This window comes from Ursus maritimus, unplaced genomic scaffold, assembly GCF_017311325.1.
Source record: "Ursus maritimus isolate PB19 unplaced genomic scaffold, ASM1731132v1 scaffold_32, whole genome shotgun sequence".
NCBI classification, from domain to species: Eukaryota; Metazoa; Chordata; class Mammalia; order Carnivora; family Ursidae; genus Ursus; species Ursus maritimus.
The window spans coordinates 26,622,573-26,646,309 of NW_024425786.1; the positions used below are offsets into that span (position 1 = coordinate 26,622,573).

Genomic DNA, 23,737 nt, shown 5'->3' on the forward strand with positions numbered 1-23,737 from the left:
ATTCTTATGATGCTGGGAAACAAAAGGGTCCTAAGAGACTTAGAAATATCAACTAATTCTCCCAACAACCCATTTTATAGATGAGGAAACTGAGGCAAAGAGCAAGTAACTTGACCAAGATCACATAGCTATATATGGTACAAACCAAATACCTGTCTGTGGGGAAGATTTGTCTGCAAGGCAGCCAACCTGGAACCCCTAGTTTATGATATATTTGAATAAGCTAGAAAGAAAAAGCCTTTAAATTCTGGCTTGGCTTCTCTGCTGAATGACCTCGTACTAGTTACTTAACCTCTAGAAATCCCTCTGTAAAATTAGGATAATGTGATCAATCTTGCAGTACTTACTAAATGTCGGTTTTCTTTTTTCTCCTTCCTCTTATATGGATGATTGCGCTGAACATTCATGATATGCTTGTATGTTATCTGGAATGCACAAATCTTGCCTATTGTTCAAGACCCAACATATTCCTAATTCTTCTAGAAATAGTCTGCTAGAGTAGACTGTGCTAGGCTTGGGGTCGGGATGCTTGTGCCAGTCCTTGTGCTGTTATTAATCCTTTGTGTGAGTGCACACAACTTTCTGAGCCTCAGTGGCTTTATCTTTACAACGTAGAGTTGGACTAAATCAATGGCTTTCAACTGTGTTTTGAGAAATGTTACATTTCTCTAATGGTGGGAGGGGGCATGGAAGAAGAGAGAGGACAAGGGGAAGGATGGGTGAGCAGTTTATGGGTTCCCATCTCCACTACAAATTTAGCAACTCCATTTTAAGCTGTCAGATTTTATTACAAAGGAGTATTCCACTGCCAATGAAACAGGTGGAAACCACGAGACCTCTCATGTACCCACATTCTCTAAAACTCTTTTCTTGGTTTCTTTTTTATTTCCTTTCTGTCCTAAACATGGAACTAAAGGGTCAGACATGTTTTGAAAATTCCACCTGATATACACATCCGTTGTCCTTTTCTCTTTTCTACCAAGAAGTGAAATTAAAGATGAAGAGGCCTAAGCAAAGACCAGCATGGATACTTCCAGCAATTTCACAGTTTCCAGGAAAATGTTATGGATTAGGAAACTTTTCAGTTTCAAAACAGCTACCAAGTGACACACAAAAGTCTTAAATTATCTCTCATTATCCTGTGATTTTAGGAGTTGCTCATCTGCATTTGAATGCTTCTTGCTGTGGGGGAATGACCTTCACGAGGCAGCTTCTTTGTATTTCTTACTTGATTGTCTTTAAGCTATCATTATGGACTCCATTAGAGCAATTTTTCTCCACCTGCGGCTAAGGAACTAGAAGGTATGAAGAGGAATAAAGCAAGCCCCCATTCTCTTCAGTCTTCCTCAGCTTCCATTTTAGGGCAAGATAGTCCCAAATTTACTTCCCAGTTTTCTGCTTTGAAAAAAGATGATCATCCTTTAAGTCAGAGTCTCAGAGCTCCTTGAATGGAGGTGAATGAGGACACACAGTATCTGCAAATCATCACATGTCTTCGCAGAAGATTTACAATATTCTTGAAGTATCATGGAACTTCCATTTCTGATCATCTAGATGAAAACTGATTAATCTTTTGCTTTGAAGGCGGGTTGGTACATTGAAAAGCCTGGAAGGCTGTTGCTCAAATCTTGATTCTAAATTCACATCAGCATTTAGGCGCCTTGAGGCAGATTACTTTTCTGGACCAGGCAGCAATTTGACCATTGGGAGTATTGCAGTAGATGCTTTCTGAGATTCTTCTCAATTTAGATATCCTCAGGGCAAATTACTATTGAGGAAATTAGCTCCAGTTGTTGGTTTGGTCTTCAAAATCACTATAGGATCTGATTTTGAGGTTAGGCTGTCAGAGTTGGCCCTTAATATTCTATGCCCTGTGCTTCAGATCAGGCTATCTAAAGGAAGTAAAGCTGGGTCTCCTTGAGATGACTGGCTTGTTCCCTCATTGGTTGGGATTCTTCATGTTCAGAGGTCCACTGAGAACTTCAGCTCACCATCATTTTCCCTTTACAATGGACATCTCCGCAGTCAGGTGTAAGATGATGATCTGGACCCCTCACTGACATGTCACCCTATTCTCCAGATAGTCATTTCATTAATTTCTTTCATTCCTCCTTCATCACTGCGTCATGGTCCCTTTAAGGCAGCGGCCATAGTTGAGTGGTGGGAGCAGCTGCTGGCAGCAAAGAGACTTGCAGGATTTGGCCTACCCTTGGTCACTCACCGCGCACGCTCAGGACCGGGGGCTTGGTGGGAAAGGAAGGAGGGGCTTAAGGTGCGCCTGCGCATCTGGGGCGCGCGCAAGGGGCTGGTTTGGTGATCCCTTTAAGAAACCGCAGGCGGAGGAATTTCTCTGAGAGAAAATAATCCTACTCACGGGGCCCCTTGGAGGCCATTAACCCCCCGAGTCCCGGCCCCCCCTTTCCCGGGCAGGCCCTACCGCCCACGCGCGCACCCGTGGGATCTCTGGATCTCCGACCCGGCGCGCGGCATCCGCCCCCTCCCCACTCTCAGCGCCAGGCCCTGCTGGGTCCGGGGAAGCTGCCGCGAGGCGGCCGTGCCTGCAGTGTGGGCGGGGGCCGGGGGCCCGAGAGGTTCCGCCGCCACCGCGCCGGGAGCCGCAGCGGTTCCGAGCGGGGCCCAACATGGCGGAGAGAGAGGTGGAGTCCGGCCCCCGAAAGAGGGTAGGTGAGGTGAGGCAGAACTCGGGCGGCGGGCGGCGGGGGGCGGGGCGGGAGTCGCGTCCCGGGGCCGGGAATGGGCCAAGAGCAGGCTCGTGGAGGGGTCGCCGAGGCCCGGCTGGGGAGAGGTTGTGGGCAGAACTGAGGCAACCTTCGCTCTGGAGCGCGCTGGAGAGTGGTCCTTCGGCAGGTGGGACAAAGATTTGCTGCTGGTTAAGAGGGGGAGGGGCGAGGGTTGTTGTTTGCTTTTTTTTATTTTTCCAGCACTGGGGGTGGGTTATGTGGGCCAGGGGAGGGAAGGTGTCACACTCTTAAGTGCATCTTTAGTAAATCAGACTCTGGAAGTTTAACTGGGGAGAGGTCAGGTGGGGGTGGTAGTGGCGGGAATAAGTCGTGGACGGGTCTTAAGAGGAATAACCTGGACGGTTCTTCAGTAACACCATTGCGAATTCATTTTCCTACCTCCTTTCCCCTCCCCCCATAACCGTTATCAAGACCAAGGTGGAGGTGGTGCTCTTACCTGTGAAGAAGTAGGGTCGTTGGCATGTCCTGATTTAGAGAGATTTTGGCAACTCTAAATGTCATGTTCTAGTCTAGCCTCTTTACCAACAATTAAGAACATGAAAGAGTATGACAAGTTTTGTCATAACAAGGATGTACCCAACCAGCCTGCAGAGGTGAAGCCAGTTGTACATGGGAGTTGTTGAGTGCCTTTTAAAGTTTGTCTTGAAACTTTTCTTATTTAATTCTGAATGATTTATTTTCAGGCGGAGAACAATACTGCACTATCGATTGAGCAATATTTTTCAGATTTTGTTTTTAACTTCCTACCCCCCCACCTTGGTATGTTGAGCAGTAAGTTTTCTATCAGGAATCTTCCTTTTGGGAATGGTCACAAAATGATCAAATTAGTGTTACTCCAACCACGTAAAATATTACCATTTAATTTTTTTTAGTGACAGTGCCTTTTTGATTTAGCATACGATTAGCAATATCATAATGAATTACAGCTAACTTTTTTAAAATTTTAATGTATTTTTATTATATTATGTTAGTCACCATACAGTACATCCCTGGTTTCTGATGTAAAGTTCGATGATTCATTAGTTGCGTATAACACCCAGTGCACCATGCAATACGTGCCCTCCTTACTACCCATCACCAGCCTATCCCATTCCCCCACCCCCCTCCCCTCTGTAGCCCTCAGTTTGTTTCTCAGAGTCCATAGTCTCTCATGCTTCATTCCCTTTCTTCCTGCTAACGCTAACGTTTTGAGTGCTTACTATGTGCCTGGTACTGTGCTTTACAGGAGGAATTTAACTTTGTCTTAGCTGTGTAAAATCCATTTTGCAGATGAAGAAATGTAGGCGTAGAGAGGTTAAGTAATTATACTTAAGATCAGATAGCTCTTTAAGAGGTTGAGCTGGGATTTGAATTCAGGTTTGTCCCAACTACAGTGCTTGTGTCCGAGGCCAGTCTGTTTCTCTCCTTAAAGGCTTAAATTATAGGGGCGTCTGGGTGGCTCAGTTGTTTAAGTGTTAGGACTCTCGATCTTGGCTTAGGTATTGATCCCAGGGTCTGAGTTCAAGCCCCATCTTGGGCTCCATGCCTATCATGCCTACCTAAAATGAAACAAAACTTAAATTATAAATTACCAAAGAAATGTCAAATAGTTTTTTTCTAACAATTTATTAGGAAATATTTTCAGCTACACAGCAAAATTGAAAAAATGTACAGGGAGCGTTCATACACTCACTACCTAGATTCTACTATTAACATTTTATTGGTTTTATCACGTGTTTATTCCTATATCTAGCCCTTTATCCATTTCAGTTATTTTAATGCATTTCATTGTAGTATTTGGAGCAATTAAAATTTAATGTCGATAGTCTTAGGTTTATAGAAGTTTAGATCTTTCTTATGCAATAATTAGTCATAGCTAGAATAAGTTAAACTGTATGATAGTATATTAAATAGTTCATTTAGTGTAAATATTGGGTATGGAATGCACATTTTTGAAATTTTAAAATACTCTTCAAGCTGTGAGTCAGTTTAAACTGGATCCTCATATTTTAGTCAAGGCGCATGGCATGTGGTCCACCAATTAAAAGATATAGGATAAATTACTTTAGATGTGTAATGTTCATTCAAGGAGATCTCTGAATCCAGTTGCTACTAATGCTATTATCATTCATCTTATGAAATGGAATGTTCTAGAAAACATCTAAGCATGTCGGTAACAAATTCAACTAGATTTTAAACACTTCTTTCTCTTCTAATACACTTTAAAGGTGCCTCACTGGTAGTAATCTAAACTATTATTTTTTAATATCATGTAATGTATATAGCACTTCTACAGGTTTTACCCATTATTTTACCAATTTCATTGTGGAGGAAGATTACGTTCATTGTCTTTCAGGCTCCATAATCCATTTTTTAAGTTATTTTCTTTTTTTTTTTTTTTTTTAAGTAATGTCTATACCCAATGTGGGGCTTGAACTCAAAACCCTTGTTCAGGAGTCGCATGCTCTACCAGACAGGTGTGCCTCCATTTTGTTTTTGATATTTGGTTAGAATGTTCAGTAGGGTTATCCTGAACTGTACACATGGTACATGTGCTTTTTTCCCCTCATTTTTTTGATGTGTGCTAAACCCATGTGGATTCCATATGTGTATTCTAAACAGATTAGCAGGGACTATGTACAAAAGTACAGTATCTTTTTAAGTAATTTGCTTTGAGGCAGCTAAAAAAATTGCATAGGCCTAGGTAATAAATTTAGGCTATTTAATCTGAAATTGCATTGATGATGACATGGTATTATATTTATGATGCCTAACTGCTTTGACCTTTATAATTGTAAGTCACAAAAAATTGTTGAGCACCCATGCTAGTTGTTGAACTGTATGCTAGGCATTATGCTGTGGTATTTATGATCATCTAGGGTAATACATTCTGGCTGTCCTGCTAAATTGTGAATTCTTTTAGGGTAGGGCCCATTTTATTGCATTTTGCATCTCCAACACTATGACTTCCATGTAATAGGAACTCAAGACTTACATTGATTTTTTGGTAAGAAAGTTCACCTGTTGCAGTTGAGGCTGTAGGGCTTGGGTACCAAGTTACTTTGTAATTTTGGGAGCTTTAGTAAATCTTCCATAGCATCCTTTATACTCCAAAATTGTCTCCTATGGATTCAGATTTAGGAATCTTCTGATTGTTCTGGATTATGGTTAGATGGGAGAGTGTGTTTTAAGACCCTTGGGTTAACAACCTTAATTTCTGTGTAGGCCTGCGGGCTGTCTTACTTTTATGCTTGTGGGCATTTAGAACAATAAGTATTCATTAGATAAGGTTGATTTGATTGTATTCTGACTATATTGGAATGCCAGTCTTCCAGTTTTTGAACTTGGGGAAGCTAAGTATGTGGGTGGGTCAGCAACCATATCTACCTGTGCTAAGAACCAAGTTCATATGAAGGTTATATACACGTAGTCTTTCTTATTTTAAAGTTAGAATATTTTTGAAATATTATTTATGAGTTATTTTTTTTTAAAGATTTTATTTATTTGACAGAGATAGAGACAGCCAGCTAGAGAGGGAACACAAGCAGGGGGAGTGGGAGAGGAAGAAGCAGGCTCCTCGTGGAGGAACCCGATGTGGGGCTCGATCCCATATTGCCGGGATCACGCCCTGAGCCGAAGGCAGACGCTTAACAGCTGCGCCACCCAGGTGCCCCTATGAGTTTTTTTAAGATTGTAAAATTTTTATTTTCTAATATAAGTTTTAAAATTCATTAGTTAAGCTTGTGAATAGTGGAATTATTTTATGCATGGCTATTAAACTTAGGAAGCACGAGATCTAACTAAATCTGGTGGCCGTATTTTTTTGTGAAATCCCTGTATCTTTTCAAAGTTTACATACAGAATGATGACTTTTGTAAATGTATATGTTATTACATGGTCTAGTAAGTTGTATCCACTCTCAAACTTGTCTGTATATTAAATTTGAGCCATATGTGTTTGGTATGCTTAAAAGAAAGATGAGCATACGTATAAGTAGTATGCTTCCATTTTTGTAAAAGCTGACCATTTTCCCTTCCCCACGTATGTGTCTATACTCATATATGTATAAGCTTGGAGAAAGTTGTGGAGGCTACATGTCAGGCTACATATTATTGTTGATTACCTTCAAGGGGTGGAGATAAGGAAGGAAAGAGAGAACAGGGGAAAATCTTTGCAAAATGGAAAAATACTCATGGTATAAAATAGACTATAAAATGTTATCCATGTTATTGTAAATATGTAAACAGTGAACATGCATGTAGACAAGGAATGGAAAATAACATGAACAAATGAAAACATTGATTTTATCATGTGATGGGACTATGGAGAAGTTTTGCTTTGGATTTCTGTTATTTTAATATTTTATAATAAAATAATTGCGAAAGGGTGATCCCTCTTAATTCCTTGATGAACTTTTAATCTTTTGTCTTTTTGCTAAATGTGTTACTTAAAAAGCACAATGGTACATACTAAGAATACTTGAAGCTCACGTGTACACAGTGTAAAGCATCTGCTTGAAGATTGCATTGGCCCTGTATAGAGACCCTTCTAGTGTTGTTGATGATTCTGAATTATTTTCACAGTACCCATCCTATAACTAGCAGAGGTTTCTGTAAATAAAGGTAATACTTGATATTTATAAACATTTAAGTTCCAGTCATTTTAATTATTTTATGTGTAATATATCCTCCAGTCCTCATTAATTCCATAAACGGTAGTCACTATTACTGTCCCATTTTATAAATGAGGAAACTGAGGTACAGAGATTTTTTTTTTTTTTGCTCAAGGTCTTAATATAATAGGCTAAACCAATATCAAGTACTACTTGAAAAATTATACTGTTTGATAAACGGTGTAAGTTAGAATTCATTATAATAACATAAGAATTAATATGTCCATTAATTATATATAATATATGTAACATAAAATACATGTATGTATATGTATAATAATAGTCTAGGTCCTGAATTATTTGGAATTTTTGGTGGTTAAAACCAATTGAATTATATTTAAATTAAATTACTTCTCAGGATGCATCAAAATACATTCTAGTTTGAGATGATCTTAAAACATATCTTCACAACTCAGTTTTATTTTTAAGAAAGTATACACTAAATATTTTAAAGCTATGATTTATTCTAAAGATAAAGTTTGTGCTTCCTTTGAAAATGGAATGATTTTCTAATTTACTAAGACCATTTAAGGAGATAAATGTTAAATTGCAATTTTATGGATATTTGTGAATATGTTTGAATTCTATATTAGGAGACTGACCACTCTTTAAAGAAGACTGAGATTTCCTTTAAATATTCTGGTTATTTTATTGTGCATTAACTATGTAATTATTTGAGCTAAGGAAAGAGAAAGAAAAACATTATAGAATAGTATTAGGCTGAACCATATAAAATTGCTAATATTTGACCATTTGACTTATAAAAAATACATTTTTTTTAACAGCTGATAATCAGTTTATTAAAAAAGTTCATGTAAGCATGTGCAGTGGTTGACTTCAATCTAAACTCCTGGCTCAATACTGATGGAAGTAATCTGCTCTAACAACCTCAGAAGGACTGTACAAGTCAGAGTCACTTGTGGATCCTCATCTGAAAACGATCCCAAATGTTAGAACCTTCACTACAGGGAGTTTTTCTTGTAGTGATTCTCAGAGTTGTGGTAGGCATCCAGACTGGTCCTTCCACTTGAGATTCTTCTCCTTTGTACCTCTCATCAAGCCTCACATACCTTCTCCAAAGATTTTACATTGTGCTGGTTAGAGTAATTCTAATTCGGTGAATCGCCACCTCTGGTTCATGGGTATCTTCCTGGTGTCTTTAAAAGCCCTGTCTGTGGCACAGCTTTCTGATGGACTTGTTCCTTGGAGAGAACAGTGGTGAGTCAGGAGCAGAAGCAGGGCTCCCAGAAGCTCTGCCATAGCTGTGATCACGTCTTCCTCAAAGAGCAAAGAGTGCATTTTCAAATGGCTCAACTTCTAATAGAGCATAGACTTTTCAAAGTCAGGTTTTGGTATGATCTTTAGCATTTAGCAGTGTTGGGATAATAACACCCACACCCATTTATGCTTAGGGAATATGTTTAATATTACTTTAATTTCATTCTTATCTTTGTGGCCTCCTGGAAGCTTGAGTTAGCTACCTTCTTGCTTTTCACCAAAGATAATACCTGAGCAAACCAGAATTTTCTATCCAACATGGACTACCCACTAGTCTTGAGGTTTAAGGATCGTGTGTTCATCTTTCTTTACATCTCCTAACGTGTTGTCTTATAAATTTAAATGTGATATATATATGCACACACAAACACATATTGTACATTTACAAGCAAAAATTAAAAACCCTTTTTATTCTGTTTCATAATTTGATATTAATATAGAATATAAAATATAGCTTGGTACAGTGAAACTGCATTTGCCTGTTACCCAGCTTTGACAGCTAAACAGTTCTCAACATTTTGCTATTACCCAACTTCTTTTTTTTTTTTTTGGTCCAAATAATATTAAAGAAATCTCAGACATAACATCATTTAATCTATACATACTTATGCATGTATTTCTAATAAGTAAGAATTAAAACTAAACAACTCCAGTACCATACCTAGTAAGGTTAAGATTTCCTTAATCCAGTCTGTGTTCAGATTTCTTTGATTCTTTAAATGGTAGTTTTTGTTTTGTTTTTTTGTAGTTGGTTTGTTTAAATCACTATCCAAATAAGATTTACCGTTTTATTTGGTTTATCTGCCTCTTAAATTTCTCTTAACTTCAGCGGTTGCCCTCCCTACTGTGTACACCCTGCACTTTTTCCCATGCTATTTCTTTGTTGAAAAAACTAGGTCATTTGTTCAGGAGAATTTCCCACATTCTGGATTTGGCTACTTGAATACTTGTGGTGTTTTAACATGTTCAATTACCCTTCATATTTCCCACAAATTAGTAGTTACATATAGAGCAGTGGTTCTCAACTTTGGCTGAAACTTGAGAATTACCTGGAGAGCTTTTAAGTATCCTGATTCTCAGGTTACATTTCAGATTAGTGAAATCAGAATTCATGGGTGGATTCTAGGCATCGATATTTTAAAAAATTTCCCAAGTGATTTAGTCTGTAGCCAAGATTGAGAACTTGAATTGGTAGAGCTTTATGAGATTTAAGTTCAGTTTCTTTAAGAAAGAAGAATGCATGAATAGAGTGATATATAACTTATTTCCAATCAGTTTTAATAATAAAAAGGTGTGCTGTTTAATAATTACAGTGGGGTAATAGCCATAAGCTGGGACTGTCCTGGACAAATTAGGATATATAGTCATCCTATTAGATGATGCTAGTAGATGGTGAATTATTCCAGGAGGCACACTTTTAAGTGATACTAAAATTGATCAATTTACGTTCTGCCAGTGGAATCTAAACATTATAGTTTCTTAGCATCTCACCTAATGAATTTATCAGCCATAGATGATTGTTTCCTAAATCTATGATTTCATCAGAATAGTGATTTTTTTTTTATCATTTCTTCTGTTATTCACTGGAATTCTTCCATAAAGAATTTCTTCATCAGTTATTTGGTTACCCTGTAATATTTGTACAGGAAAAACAGAGTAAATGCTTATTTTTCTCCTTTATTTATCAACTTTCAGAAGAATGAATTGATGCCATAGCAAATCCTAATGGTGAGGCTTGGGAGGTGATACCATTATGAACACATAGATTTTAATATGTTTGATATGTTTAAATGTATTGTGGTCAGTATCCTTTTTGATGTTTGAATTTGTCATATTTTTTATTAATGGCTATCTGTGTTAGTATCCTAAGGCTGCCATAACAAATTACTGCCAATTTGGTGGCTTAATATAGCAGAAATTTATTCTGTCTCAGTTCTGGATGCTGGATGTCTGATACCAAGGTGTCAGCTTTTGGAAAGATTCTGGAAGCTTCTGTGAGTTGATTTATATTCCTTGAATTGTGGCAGCAGAACTCCAGTCTGGCTCCCTCTTCACATGGCCTTCTGTGTTTTCTTTTCTGTCTCTTTTAAGGATATCTTCATTGTATTTAAGGTCCAGCCTAATCCTGGATGATCTGATCTCAAGATCTTTACCTTAAATACATCTGCAAGGACCTCTTCTCACATTCTGAGTTTCTGGGTGCACATGTCTTTTAGGGGCCACAATTCAAGCCACTACAGTCCACCCTCTTGTCCCTCAAACTTGACACCCATCACATATGCAAAATACATTCATCTCTATCCCAACATCCCCCAAAGTCTCAACCCATTATAGCATGAATTCTTAAGCCTTAAATCTCATCTAAATATTATCAGCTCAAAAACAGCCAAATCTTAGCATCTAAATCATCTACACAAGATATGAGTGTGATTCTGGGTATGACCCATCTCAGGTAAAATTCCTCTTCATCTGTTTCTCTGTGAAACCAGAAAACAAATTTTCTGCTTTCAACATACAATCCTGGGTCAGGCCTAGGATAGATATTCCCATTCCAAAAGGAAGGAAATGGAAGGAATAAAGGGATCACTGGTCCCAGTTAAGTTCAAAACTCAGCAGGACCAGTTTCCTTAGATTTCAAGACCTGAGAAGAACTCTCTGTGGTTCGATCCTCTGTCCTCTGGGTTTATTGAAGCATTGTAGACCCCTGCTTTGAGCCTACTTCTTTGGCTTCTACTTCTGTGTACCTTTCTTTTTCTTGAAGGGTAGCACATGTTCACATATGAGTAGCTTTATTAGCTCTTTCCTGCTGATAGAATTCCAGAAGTCAGATTTTTTTCATTTTTGTCTAGTCTGTGTTCTCTGAAGTGTAGCCTTACAGTGTTTTTGTTGGTATAATATGTTCACAAACCTTGAGTCTCCTCTATATGTAAAGGGGATCCATGCAATTAGACAAGAGGGTTCTTCAGAGATCCTGGATAACCCCATTTTATTCCTGACTTAAATTGAGGTGACTGATTGGACCCATGAGTCATACGTCTAATATCTTCAGCAAATAGTTGTCCAGCTACACCCTTGGCCCTTTCCCTAGAGCACATTTTTCTAATAGTGAATTCCATAATTTTAGCATCCTCTGCCATCTGGATGGGCTGAGAACCTCCCAAATCATCAAGAGTTGTTTCCTTTTTGCTTAATATTTCCTCAATTTATCTCTCTCCGCTCACTTTTTACTCTTAGCAGCAAGAAGAAGCTAGGTTGTACTTTCAACACTTTGCTTAGAAATCTTAGTAAATATCTAAGTTCATTGCTTCCAAGTTCTGCTTCCTACCCAGTGTAGAACACAATTCAGTCAAGTTTTCTGCTACTTTATAACAACGATCACCTTCCCAATAAGGTATTCCTCATTTCCTTCTGACATCTCACCAGAAACATCTTTAACATTCAGATTTTCTCAACATTTTATTCATGGTATGTGTATTTTTTAAGATGTTAAAAGTTTTCTCTTCTTTGTTCCTCACTTCCTTGTGAAACTTCACTAGAATTGCCTTTAATATCTGTATTTGTACCAACTATCTCTTGAAAGCAATCTAGATTTTTTCTATCTGGGTTTTTTTTGTTGTTGTTTCTGTTTTTTTTTTTTTTAAGTAGGCCCTGTGCCTGGTATGGAACCCAACCCGGGGCTTGAACTCATGATCCTGAGATAAAGACCTGAGCTAAGATCAAGAGTTGGATGTTTAACTGACTGAGCCACCCAGGCACCTCCCCTTTTTTTTTTGATAGTTGACATATTGCCTCAGTCATGCTTCTTAAAATTCATCTAGTGTCTACTCATTATCCAATTCCAAATCTACTTCTTCATTTTTAGGTATTTATTACAGCAACGTACCATTTCCAAGTACCAAAATCTGTATTAGTCTCCTAGGTTTGCCGTAAGAAATCACTACAAACTTGGTGGCTTAAAACAACAAATTTATTCTCTCACAGTTCTGGAGGATAGAAGGGGTCAGCAGGGCCATCCTCTCTCTGAAGGCTCTGGGAAAGAACCTTTTTATTCTCTTTCAGCTTCTGGTGGCCTTAGGTGTTCTTTGATTTGTGGCAGCATTAACTCCAGTTTTTACCTCTGTTTTCACCTGGCCTTCTCTCTCTGTTTTTGTCTCTTCTAAGGACAGTCTTCATTGGATTTAGGGCCTACCCTAATCCAGGGTCATCTCATTTCAAGATCCTTGCACTAATTACATCTGCAAAGAAGTTTCATTCCAAAAAGATCAGATTCTGAGTATCTGGGAGGACATATCTTTGGGGGCCACAGTTCAGCCTACAACAAGGTCTTTAACATTAGCATTTGAATGTTTAAAAAAAATTATATTAAAAGTTACCTTAAATTTTTTTAATGTGCTAAAATATACATGACATAGAATTTACCATTTTGGTTATTAAAAGTGTATAAATCAGTGGCATTAAGTACATTTTGATAGTGTTGTGCAAGTATTACCACTGTCTGTCTTTTTTTTTTTTTTTTTTAGGATTTATTTTAGAGAGAGGGTGTGGGGGAGGGACAGAAGGCGAGGGAGAGAGAGAGAATCTCAAGCCTGCTCTGTGTGCTGAGCTCAAGCCTGACTCAGGGCTCCATCTCATGACTCTGAGATAAGACCAAGAGTTGGACGCTCAACCACCAGAGCCACCCAGGTGCTCCTACCACTGTCTTTTTCACCCCAGACAGAAAGTCTGTCCACGTTAAGGAGTAACTCCCAATTGTTCTTCCCTCCAGCCTTTGTTATGATTTAATTTACTTTATATCTCAATGAATTTGCCTATTCTATATATTTCATATAAGTGGAATCATACAATATTTGACCTTTGGTGTCTGGCTTATTTCACTGAGCATAGTATATCAGAACTTCATTCTTTTTTATGCCTGAGTAATAGTTTATTGTATGTATATAACACATTTTATTTATCCTTTCATTTGTTGATGGACACAGGTGGTTTTTATCTTTTGGCTGTTATGAAAAATGTTGCTATAAACAGTGCCGTACAAGTATCTGAGTCTCTGTTTTCACTTCTTTTGGGTATATACCTAGAAATGGATTTGCTGGGATAAATGGGATTTTTACGTTTATCTTTTTGAGGAATCCCCAGACTGTTTTCCACAGAAGTGCACTAGCAGTGCATGAGGATTCCAGTTTCTCCATATCCTCTCTAACTCTTGTTCTTTTTATTCTTTCTTCTTCTTTTTTTTTGATAATAGCTGTCCTAGTGGGTGTGAAGCATTGTGGTTTTGATTTGTTTTGTTTTTTTTTTAAAGATTTTATTTATTTATTTGACAGAGAGAGAGACAGCCAGCGAGAGAGGGAACACAAGCAGGGGGAGTGGGAGAGGAAGAAGCAGGCTCCCAGAGGATCAGGGAGCCCAATGCGGGGCTCGATGTGGGGCTCGATCCCAGGACCCTGGGATCACGCCCTGAGCCAAAGGCAGATGCTTAACGACTGAGCCAACCAGGCGCCCCTGTATTTTTTTTTGATGACTAATGATGTTGAGTATCTGTTCTTGTGCTTATTGGCCATTTGTATATCTTCCTTGGAGACATGTGTATTTAAATCCTTTGCCCTTTTTTAATTGGGTTGTCTTTTTGTTATTGAGTTATAGAAGTTCTTTATATATTCTGGATATTAAACTCTGATCAGATACGTGATTTACAAATATTTTTTCCCATTCTGGGGGTTTTCTTTTCATTCTTGATAGTGTCCCTTGATCCACAAAGGTTTTCAGTTTTGATAAAGTCTAATTTGTTTATTTTCCTTTTGTAACTTGTGCTTTTGTTTTCAATTTAAGAAACCATTGCCAAATCTAAGATGATGTAGTTTTTCCCATATGAAGAAATCTAAGAGTTTTGTAGTTCAACTCTTTAATTTAGCTCTCCAATCTATTTAAAGTTAATTTTTGTTTATGGTGTAATGTATGTGTACAGTTTTGTTGTTTTGCATGTGGATATCCAGTTTTTCCAGCACCATATGTTGAAGTCTGTTCTTTTCCCATTGAATGATCTTGGCACGCTTGTCAAAAATCAGTTGGCCCTTGTATCACTTTGGGCGCTATAACAAACTAGCATAGACTGGGTGACTTAAACCATAGGAGTTTCTTTCTAATTTCTGGAGGTTGGGGAGTCTTAAGATCGAGGTGCTGGCAAGGTAGATTTCATTTGGCTTGTTGGCAGCTGCCATTTTTGCTTTGTGCCCTCATAATCTCTTCTTTGTGTGTTCTCAGACAGGGATTGAGCGAGCTCCCTGGTGTCTCTTTTTAGAAGGTCACTAAACCCATCATGAGAGTCCTACCCTCATGACCTCACCTAACACTAGTTACCTCCCAAAGAGCTCATCTTTAAATGTCATAACATTGGGATTTCAGTCTTCAACATATGAATTTTGGGGACACAAATAATCAGTCCATAACAACCATATATGTAAGAGCTTATTTTTTGGATTCTCTGTTTTTTTCCATTGGTCTGTATGTCTCCTTGTGCCTGTACTACACTGTTTTGATTAGTGTAGCTTTGTAGAAGTTTGAAATTGAAAAGTGTGAGTCCTTCAACTTTGTTTTCCCTTTTCAAGATTGTTTTGGCTATTTGGCATCCCTTAAAATTCTACATGAAATTCAGGATTTTTTTCCTATTGCTACAAAAAAATGCCACTGGGATTTTGTTAGGAATTGAATTGAATTTGTAAATCTCTTGGGTACTATTGTCATCCTGATACGATTAAGTCTTCCAATCAATGAATGCACGGTGTCTTTCTTTTTATCTATGTCCTTTAATTTTTTTTTTTTAATTAAGTAAACTTTACCCCCAACTTGGGCCTAGAACTCATGACCCTGATATCAGGAGTGCCATGCTCTGCTGACTAAGCCAGCCAGGTGCCCCTGTCCTTTAAAGTTTCGTTTAGCAGTATTTTGTCCAGGTCTCAGTGTACAAGTCTTGTAGCTCCTTGGTTAAATTTTTCCTAAATATCAGTGTAATACACTGTATTAATAGAATGAAAAAAAGACCCCACATGATCATCTCAGTTGATGTAGAAGAAAACATTTGAAAAACTCCCATCAGACTTTCATTAATAAATTAGGAATAGAAGGGAACTTCCTCAATATGATAAAAGCTATATATGAAAAATCGTAGCTAACATCATATTTGATGGTAAAAGACTGCAGGCCTTCCCCCTAAGATCAGGAATAAGGTAAGGATGTCCTCTTTTGGTACTTCTAATCAATGTTACTTGAAGTTGCAGCCAGAGCAGTTAGGCAAGATAGAAAAGGCATCCAGATTGGAAGGAAAGAAGTAAAACTCTTACTGCAGATGTCATGATTGTATATATAGAAAGTCTTACAAATACACCAACCTCCCGCCTCCCCACAGACCCTGTGAGAGGTAGTAAATTCAGCAGAGTTCAAGATAAAAAAAAAAACCACACAAAAATCAGTTGTATTTCTACACACTAGCAATGAAATCCTGAAAGGAAATCAAGAAAATTACTTCGGTTACATTAGCGTCAATCTGTATTCTTTTGATTTAACTCCAGTAGCCCTTGAAAGTTTATTCCCTTTTTGGTCAAAAAGATGTGCCTAGGCTCATGCTTTATGGTACTGTCTCAGACTTGGAATTAACTCCCAAGAAGCCTGGGTACCTTTCACCAGGAAGGTTACAGACTATAGTTTGAACTGAGATAAACTTTTTGAAATTAGACTTTTTTGAGACTCTTATTGCTTGTGTTTTTCACTTACTCCTAACTCACATCTGGCTTTTCCTTCTGTTTCCCCACTGAAATTCTCTTTAAGATCACTGAAATGACCTAATAATTTCCAAGTCTACCGGATGCTTTTCAGAGCTAGCTTTTATTTGATTTCTCTTAGATATCTGACCCTATTGCCTGTTCCCTCCTTGAAACTTCTCCCTTATTTATAAGATGGCATTCTCATGGTTCTTTTCTGGAATTGCTTCTTTTTGGTCATCTTTGACTCTTTTTGCATGCCCAGTAAGTGTTGTTTCCTTGGCCTGTGTTTTTCTTGGGTAATCTCCTACAGTAGTTTTAAAACTACCCATTAAATACATTGTGATTTCCTTTCTACTTCTGTGCTTCTTTTTGTGTGTGTGTCTAAAACTCAAAATCTGTATTTCCAGATGTATAATTTGACTTGTATTGTACTGTCTAGCAGATATTGCTAATTCAGTGTGGCTAAAATGGACTCTCTATTCCTCTTGTAAGTACTTGCTTTCACAAACAGCGCCCCATTCCTTCTCTCCCTGTTTTTCTTTCTGTATTCTTTTAGTTATTGTCTTCTAGTCACCCAAGTTAGAAACCTCAGAGTCATCTTGCTTCTTCTCTTTCCCTGATCATTCCAGTTTTAATTGGTGAATCTTATTGAGATTACCTCAGATATGATTTTTAAGATTTTATTGCTACTGATACCAGCCTAGTTATGGTACTCGTTTTGTTTGCTTTCTCTTACTTTCCTTGCCTTTAAAATAAAACTTTTCTCCCCCTCTCCCCCCGCCCATTGTTTCCTCTCCTGTTCATTCTATATACCGGAGACTGATTTATCTTCAGAAATGAAAATCTGTTCATCAATATGGTAACAATTTGGCTCTCTTAATAATAATTCAGATTCTCTTCCTGTGGCAAGAAGCAAGTTGCATCACAGCTCTGACTCTCCTCTTAGAAATGTACTTTTCCTTCATGGGAGAGGTTTTTTCTGATTGACTTTGCTACTGCCATGCTAGCCTTGGTGGGGGTCCTGCTTGGCCCTGCAGCCTGAATGTAGAGATAGAATCTTTGCTTAATTCCACCCAGCACAGTTGAGACCAGGTTGTGCCTTTTTTTTTTTTTTCTTTTTAAAGATTTTATTTATTTGACAGAGAGAGAGACAGCCAGTGAGAGAGGGAACACAAGCCGGGGGAATGGGAGGGGAAGAAGCAGGCTCCCAGGGGAGGCGGGAGCCTGATGCGGGGCTCAATCCCAGGACCTTGGGATCACGCCCTGAGCCGAAGGCAGATACTTAACGACTGAGCCACCCAGGTGCCTCTAGGTTGTGACTTTTAAGATTTTTCTCTACACTCAGTGTGGAGCTTGAACTTAAAACCTTGAGATCAAGAGTTACATGCTCTGCTGACTAACCAAATCAGATGCTCCCCAGGTTATAACTTTTAAACAAGACTTTATTAAAAGTTGATTGTAGTAGGAGGTTTTAAAAGTTGAGCATAGTAGGAGGGAATTACAAAACCAACACAATAGTCCACCCTGCCCCAAATCTGTGGTTTTGCTTTCTGTGGTTTCAGTTACCCACAGTCAACCGCAGTCCATCCGGAAGCAGATGATCCTCCTTCTGATGTATTGTCAGGAAGTCAGTAGTAGCTTAACGCTGTTACAATGCCTAGGTTGTTCATCTCATTTCATCTCTTTCACATAGGCATTTGATCATCTCATATCAACACAAGAAGGGTGAATACAGTACTATATTTTGAGAGACCACATTCACTTAACTTTTATTACAGTATAGTGCTATAATTGTTCTATTATTGGTGTTAGTCTCTTACTGTGCCTAAGTTATACATTCAGCTTTATCATATGTATGTGTAATTGGTCCTTGAATAACATTGGGGTTAGGCGCACTGGTCCCCTCACAGTCAAAAATCTGCCTCTGGCTTTTTAAAAAATATTAATTAATTAATGATTTTATTTATTTGATGGAGAGTGGGAGAGAGCGAGAAAGCACAAGCATGGGGCGCCTGGGTGGCACAGCGGTTAAGCGCCTGCCTTCAGCTCAGGGCGTGATCCCAGCATTATGGGATCGAGCCCCACCTCAGGCTCCTCTGCTGGGAGCCTGCGTCTTCCTCTCCCACTCCCCCTGCTTGTGTTCCCTCTCTCGCTGGCTGTCTCTATCTCTGTCAAATAAATAAATAAAATCTTAAAAAAAAAAAAGAAAGCACAAGCAGGGGGAATAGCAGAGGGAGAGGGAGAAGCAGGGTCCCCACTGAGCAGGGAGCCCAATGTAGGGCTCAATCCCAGGACCCCAGGATCATGACCTGAGCCAAAGGCAGATGCTTAACCGACTGAGCAACCCAGATGCCCCTTATTTATTTATTTTTAAGTAATCTCTACACCCAGTGTGGGGCTTGAACTCACAACCCCAAGATCAAGAGTCTCATGCTTTTCCGACTGAGGCAGCCAGGTACCCCTGCCTATAACTTTTGACTCCCCTAAAACTTAATTACTAATACCCTACTGTTGACTGGAAGTCTTACTGATAACATAAACAGTTGATTAACACGTATTTTGTATGTTATACGTATTATGTATTATACAGTTAACAATAAAGTAAGCTAGAGAAAAGAAAATATGTGTATATATTTTTTAGAGAGCGAGAGACTGTGAGAGGTGGGGGGAGGGGTGGGGAGAGGGGTAGAGGGAGAAGGAGAGAATCTTAAACAGGCTCCATGCCCAGTGTGGAGCTCAGAGCCTGACACAGCTCTCCATTGCACGACCCTGAGATCATGACCCGAGCAGAAATCAAGAGTCAGTCGCTCAACTGGCTGAGCCACCCAGGCGCCCCGAAAAGAAAATTTTTAGAAAATCATAAGGTAGAGAGAATACATTTGCAGTACTGTACTGTATTTATTGAAAAAGTGTATAAGTGTACCTGTGCAGTTCATACCCGTGTTGCTCAAGGGTCAACTGTACTACCCTTAATAGCTATTTCCAAAATTTTAAAACAAAGTATACAAGAGGAAAAAGAAATGGTGCACCCGGCTGACTCAGTCGGAAGAGCATGTGACTCTTGATCTTGGGGTTGTGGGTTTGAGCCTTATGTGAAGTGTGGAGTTTACTTAAATAAATAAAAACTTAAAGAAAAAAGAAAAAAAAAAAGCATCATTCCCGAGAAGGAATTAATAGGACGGGAAAGCTTATTATGTTGGTAACAGTTTCTTTATATGTATTTGTTCAGGTTTAACTTTCCACAAAGAGTTTGAGGTAGTTTACAAAAAGATAAAGATTAAAAGAATTAAGGACCATGGTAAAGGAAAATACAGATGTGATAACTCTAATGTTGTGACTGATCAGAGAATATGATTAAGTATGTCCCGTTATCATGTAGAGCAAACATTACTGCATCTGTGAAGAAACAGCATATTCTAGCACTGACCCTAAAAGTAGGTTCAGATGTGACTCCAGTAGGAGACACTGAGTAATGTACTGAACATTGTCTTCAGTAACATTTTCTTTTTAACAGAAGAAAGTCTCAATTCCTCATCTATAGGTTTTTGTATAAGCATGTCTTTCTTTTGGGTAAATAATTAGGAGTGGGATTTCTGGGTAATGTAAGTTTTCTTGTGTTTTGAGTTATTTATGTATTTTGGATACAAATCCTTTATTAGATGTGTGTTTTGTGAATATTTTCTAGTCTGTGGCTCATCTTCATTTTCTTTTTTTTTTTTTTTTTTTTTTTAAAGATTTTATTTATTTATTTGACAGGATAGAGACAGCCAGCGAGAGAGGGGACACAAGCAGGGGGAGTGGGAGAGGAAGAAGCAGGCTCACAGCAGAGGAGCCTGATGTGGGGCTCGATCCCATAACGCCGGGATCACGCCCTGAGCCGAAGGCAGACGCTTAACCGCTGTGCCACCCAGGCGCCCCTCATCTTCATTTTCTTAACATTGTTTTTCAAAGAGCAGAAATTGAGATTGAGGCTGTGAACACACACACACATATACAGACACAAATTTAATTTTGTGGGAATCAGCAGATAGATAGCAGCAGGGGACCCAGGAGAAAACATATCTTGGTGATTCGTTTTTAATTAGCAATATACTTCAGAATCCCCTGAGGGAATTCTATCCCTGCTCCTTTACAGTACACAAATGTCTAATCCCTGTCTGTCCCAGACCTTCTGAAATAGATTAGGTGGAGGATTGCCGAGTAGGAACCACTATCATAGTAAGTTTTGGCCTTGGTCCTTACCATTAACATGGTTTTTGTTTCCTTACAGATAAAATAGAAATAAAGATCTACTTAGTAGGTTTCAGTAGGTTAGTGCACAGGAAGTTCTAGCATACACTAGGGGGTGATTTCTACAAGCAAAGGGGAGAAATTGGGGAGTGTCATGGTAGCCTTGGAAGTCATTGTTGGGAAGTGAATGTGAACATTACCTTTTTCTTGCCTTCCATTCTGTGTGACACTTGAATTATTTAAGAAGCAAATGTTTGCTCCAATTATTCCTTTCATTCAACCCTTTTGTTCCCCTGAAATTGACTATGTTTTTTCTTGAATTCCATTATATCATTGTAACTTTCTTGCTTTTTTGTATCATCTTCATATGATTTTTCATAGAATTTATGTCAGAGTTGACATATTTCTCTAAAGATAGTTACAGAAAATACGCATGCTTACCATCCTTCAGTTTTTCTTCATGTTTGATGTCTTAACGTATAAGAGAAGTAGATATTCTCCTCACTGTTATTTTTATATATGGAAAATAAATTTTAATGAAGCAGTATATGATCATTATGAACAAGAAGAAAAGGGTGTTGTATCTAGTAACAAAGGAAGATTTGCTTTATTTGTTTAGTTGTCATTTGTTGGAAGAAAAGAATACAGAAAGGCCCCAAAATAGTTATTTTCAGGGTTGTTGTAAGTGACAAGTTATATAGAAAAAAAGCTGCTTGTTTTGTGTGAGGAGTACAACTCTGTTTTTAAGAGGTTTCTAATAGATTACTTTTTTAAAGCCTGTGTTATAGAAATTTTAAACTATAGATGTAGAGCAAATAGTTCAACTAATGGTCATGTACTTGTCATTTGTCTTCTTTAACAGTCATCAACTTTCTGCCTTTTATTTATTCCTCTCACATGTCTTTCCCTATAATATTTTAAAGCAAATTATAGACATATTTCATTTCACCTATTAATACGCAAAGTATGAATCTCTAACACATGGAGTTTCTTTTTTAAAAAAATCATAATACCATTATCACACTGAACAAAATCAACATGATTCCTTAATGTCACCTAATATTAGTACAACTTTCTTACTTGTTTCACAGAGTTAGTAGCTAAAACAAGGTTTGTGGGTTGTTACGTCTTTTAAGCCTCTTTTAATCAGTAAATCTCCCCATTTTAAAAACTGCCATTTATTTTTGGAAGACGCTGGATGATTTGTTCTGCGGCATTTCCTGCATCCTGGGCTTTGCTGCTTATATTCTGATGTCATTGAACATGTTCCTCTGTTCTTCATGTTTCTTCTAACTTGTAGAAGTGTAATTAGGTTCAGGTTCAATTTTTTTGAAAGAATTCTTCATAGGTGGTACTGCGTTCTTCCTATGATACCACTAATGGAACCATCACGTTCGTCCTTGTTCAGGTGATGTCAGCCTAATCCATATATTTAAAAGTTCCTCTTCAGTTTTTTTTTAAAGGATTTATTTATTTATTTGAGAGAGGGAATTAGAGTGCAAGAGTGAGAGTGAGCAGGGGAGGGGCAGAGGAAGAGGGAGAGAGAATCCTTTTTTTTTTTTTTTTTAAAGATTTTATTTGTTAGAGAGAGAGAGAGAGAGAATGAGAGCGCACACACAAGCAGGGGGAGTGTCAGGCAGAGGGAGGAGCAGGCTTTCTACTGGGCAGGGAGCCCAATGTGGGACTTGGTCCCAGGATCCTGGGATCATGACCTGAGCTGAAGGCAGATGCCTAATGGACTGAGCCACCCAGGAGTCCCAGGAGAGAGAATCTTTTCTTTTTTTTTTTTTTTTTTTTAAGATTTTTTTTTTTTTTTTTAAGATTTTATTTATTTATTTTAGATAGAGCACAAGCAGGGAGAACAGCAGAAGAGAGGGAGAAGCAGGCTTTCTACTGAGCAGGGAGCCCAGTGTGGGGCTTGATCCCAGGACCCTGGGATCATAACCTGAGTTGAAGGCAGATGCTTAACTGACTGAGCCACCAGGCGCCCCCCCTCCCCCCCCTCGCCAGCCAGGGGAGAGAATCTTAAGTAGACACCTTGGTGAGCATGGAGCCTGACATGGGGCTCCCTGATCTCCCTGAGATCAGGACCTGAGCTGAAACCAAGAGTCGGACACTTAATCTACTCAGTTGTCGAGGTGCCCCTCCCCTTCAGTTTTTGACCTGAATAGTTTTAGCGTTCATTGATAGTTATTTCTTTTTTTTTTTTTTTTTCTTTTTTTTTAAAGATTATATTCCTTAAGTAACCTCTGTATCCAGTGCGGGGCTTGAACCCACAACCCTGAGATCAAGCGTCACACTCTCCATGGAGTGAACCAGCCAGGCATCCCGATAATTATTTCTTGATTCACTATTTTATTAGAGATTATAAAATGATGATTTCCTAAATCTTTTATTTCTCCAGTGTCTGGTAGTTATGATTATTTTGTAGAGAGCTTTCCCTTATCAACCAACATTTGGTTTCTTTATTACCTTGAAATATGTTAATATAAGACAAAGACAAGATAGAAAAAAAGGCAAGGTAAAGACAAGATAAACGCTTGATTCTTTTGTCATTTTTGAGAGTGAGTTGAGGACTTGGTAGCCTCCACAAATGACCAATGAGGATTGTTATTTGGAGTAAGGGAAGTAAAGGTGATATGATAAATCATTATAAATAGATTTGTATATTTATTGTAAGTTAGTCTATTATGCCATGTTTGTTGGGTAAAAGCCTTTTTATGTTAGCTCTTGAGTCATTTTGTCATGACTCCAGTAGTCTTTGATAACTTCCTTGTTTCCTGGTGCAGGATGAATCAGGCTCATCTGTATAAATCCTACTCCAGACCTGAAATCAGCCATTTTTCCCAGGAGGTCTGGTTCCTTTTAGTGGGAAATGGTATTTAGAGACCCTAACACTTGACCACTTTTTAAAGTTGTATCATCTTAAATTTTAGATTTAGAAGGAGTCTTTGAAATTTCTACCCAGTGTAGGAATCTGTGTCCTGTAAGTATTTTTCACATTCATAATTAGATTCATTTGAATCTAACCATTTAATCTAACCATTTAAAAAGGTTAA

The 23,737-nt window shown here is 38.4% G+C and overlaps 1 protein-coding gene and 1 pseudogene across 1 annotated transcript in view; one reads left to right on the top strand and one right to left on the bottom strand.

Annotated features, from left to right (window-relative positions):
• The first annotated feature begins 796 nt into the window (after positions 1-796).
• ZMYM4 (zinc finger MYM-type containing 4) overlaps positions 797-23,737 on the top strand; it is a 136,571-nt gene continuing 113,630 nt past the window's right edge. The window contains exon 1 of the mRNA XM_040619241.1: positions 797-2,681. Coding sequence (XP_040475175.1) covers positions 2,643-2,681 — 39 coding nt within the window. The 5' untranslated portion in view covers positions 797-2,642. The remainder of the gene's footprint in view (positions 2,682-23,737) is intronic.
• LOC103666724 lies at positions 8,214-8,712 on the bottom strand (annotated as a pseudogene).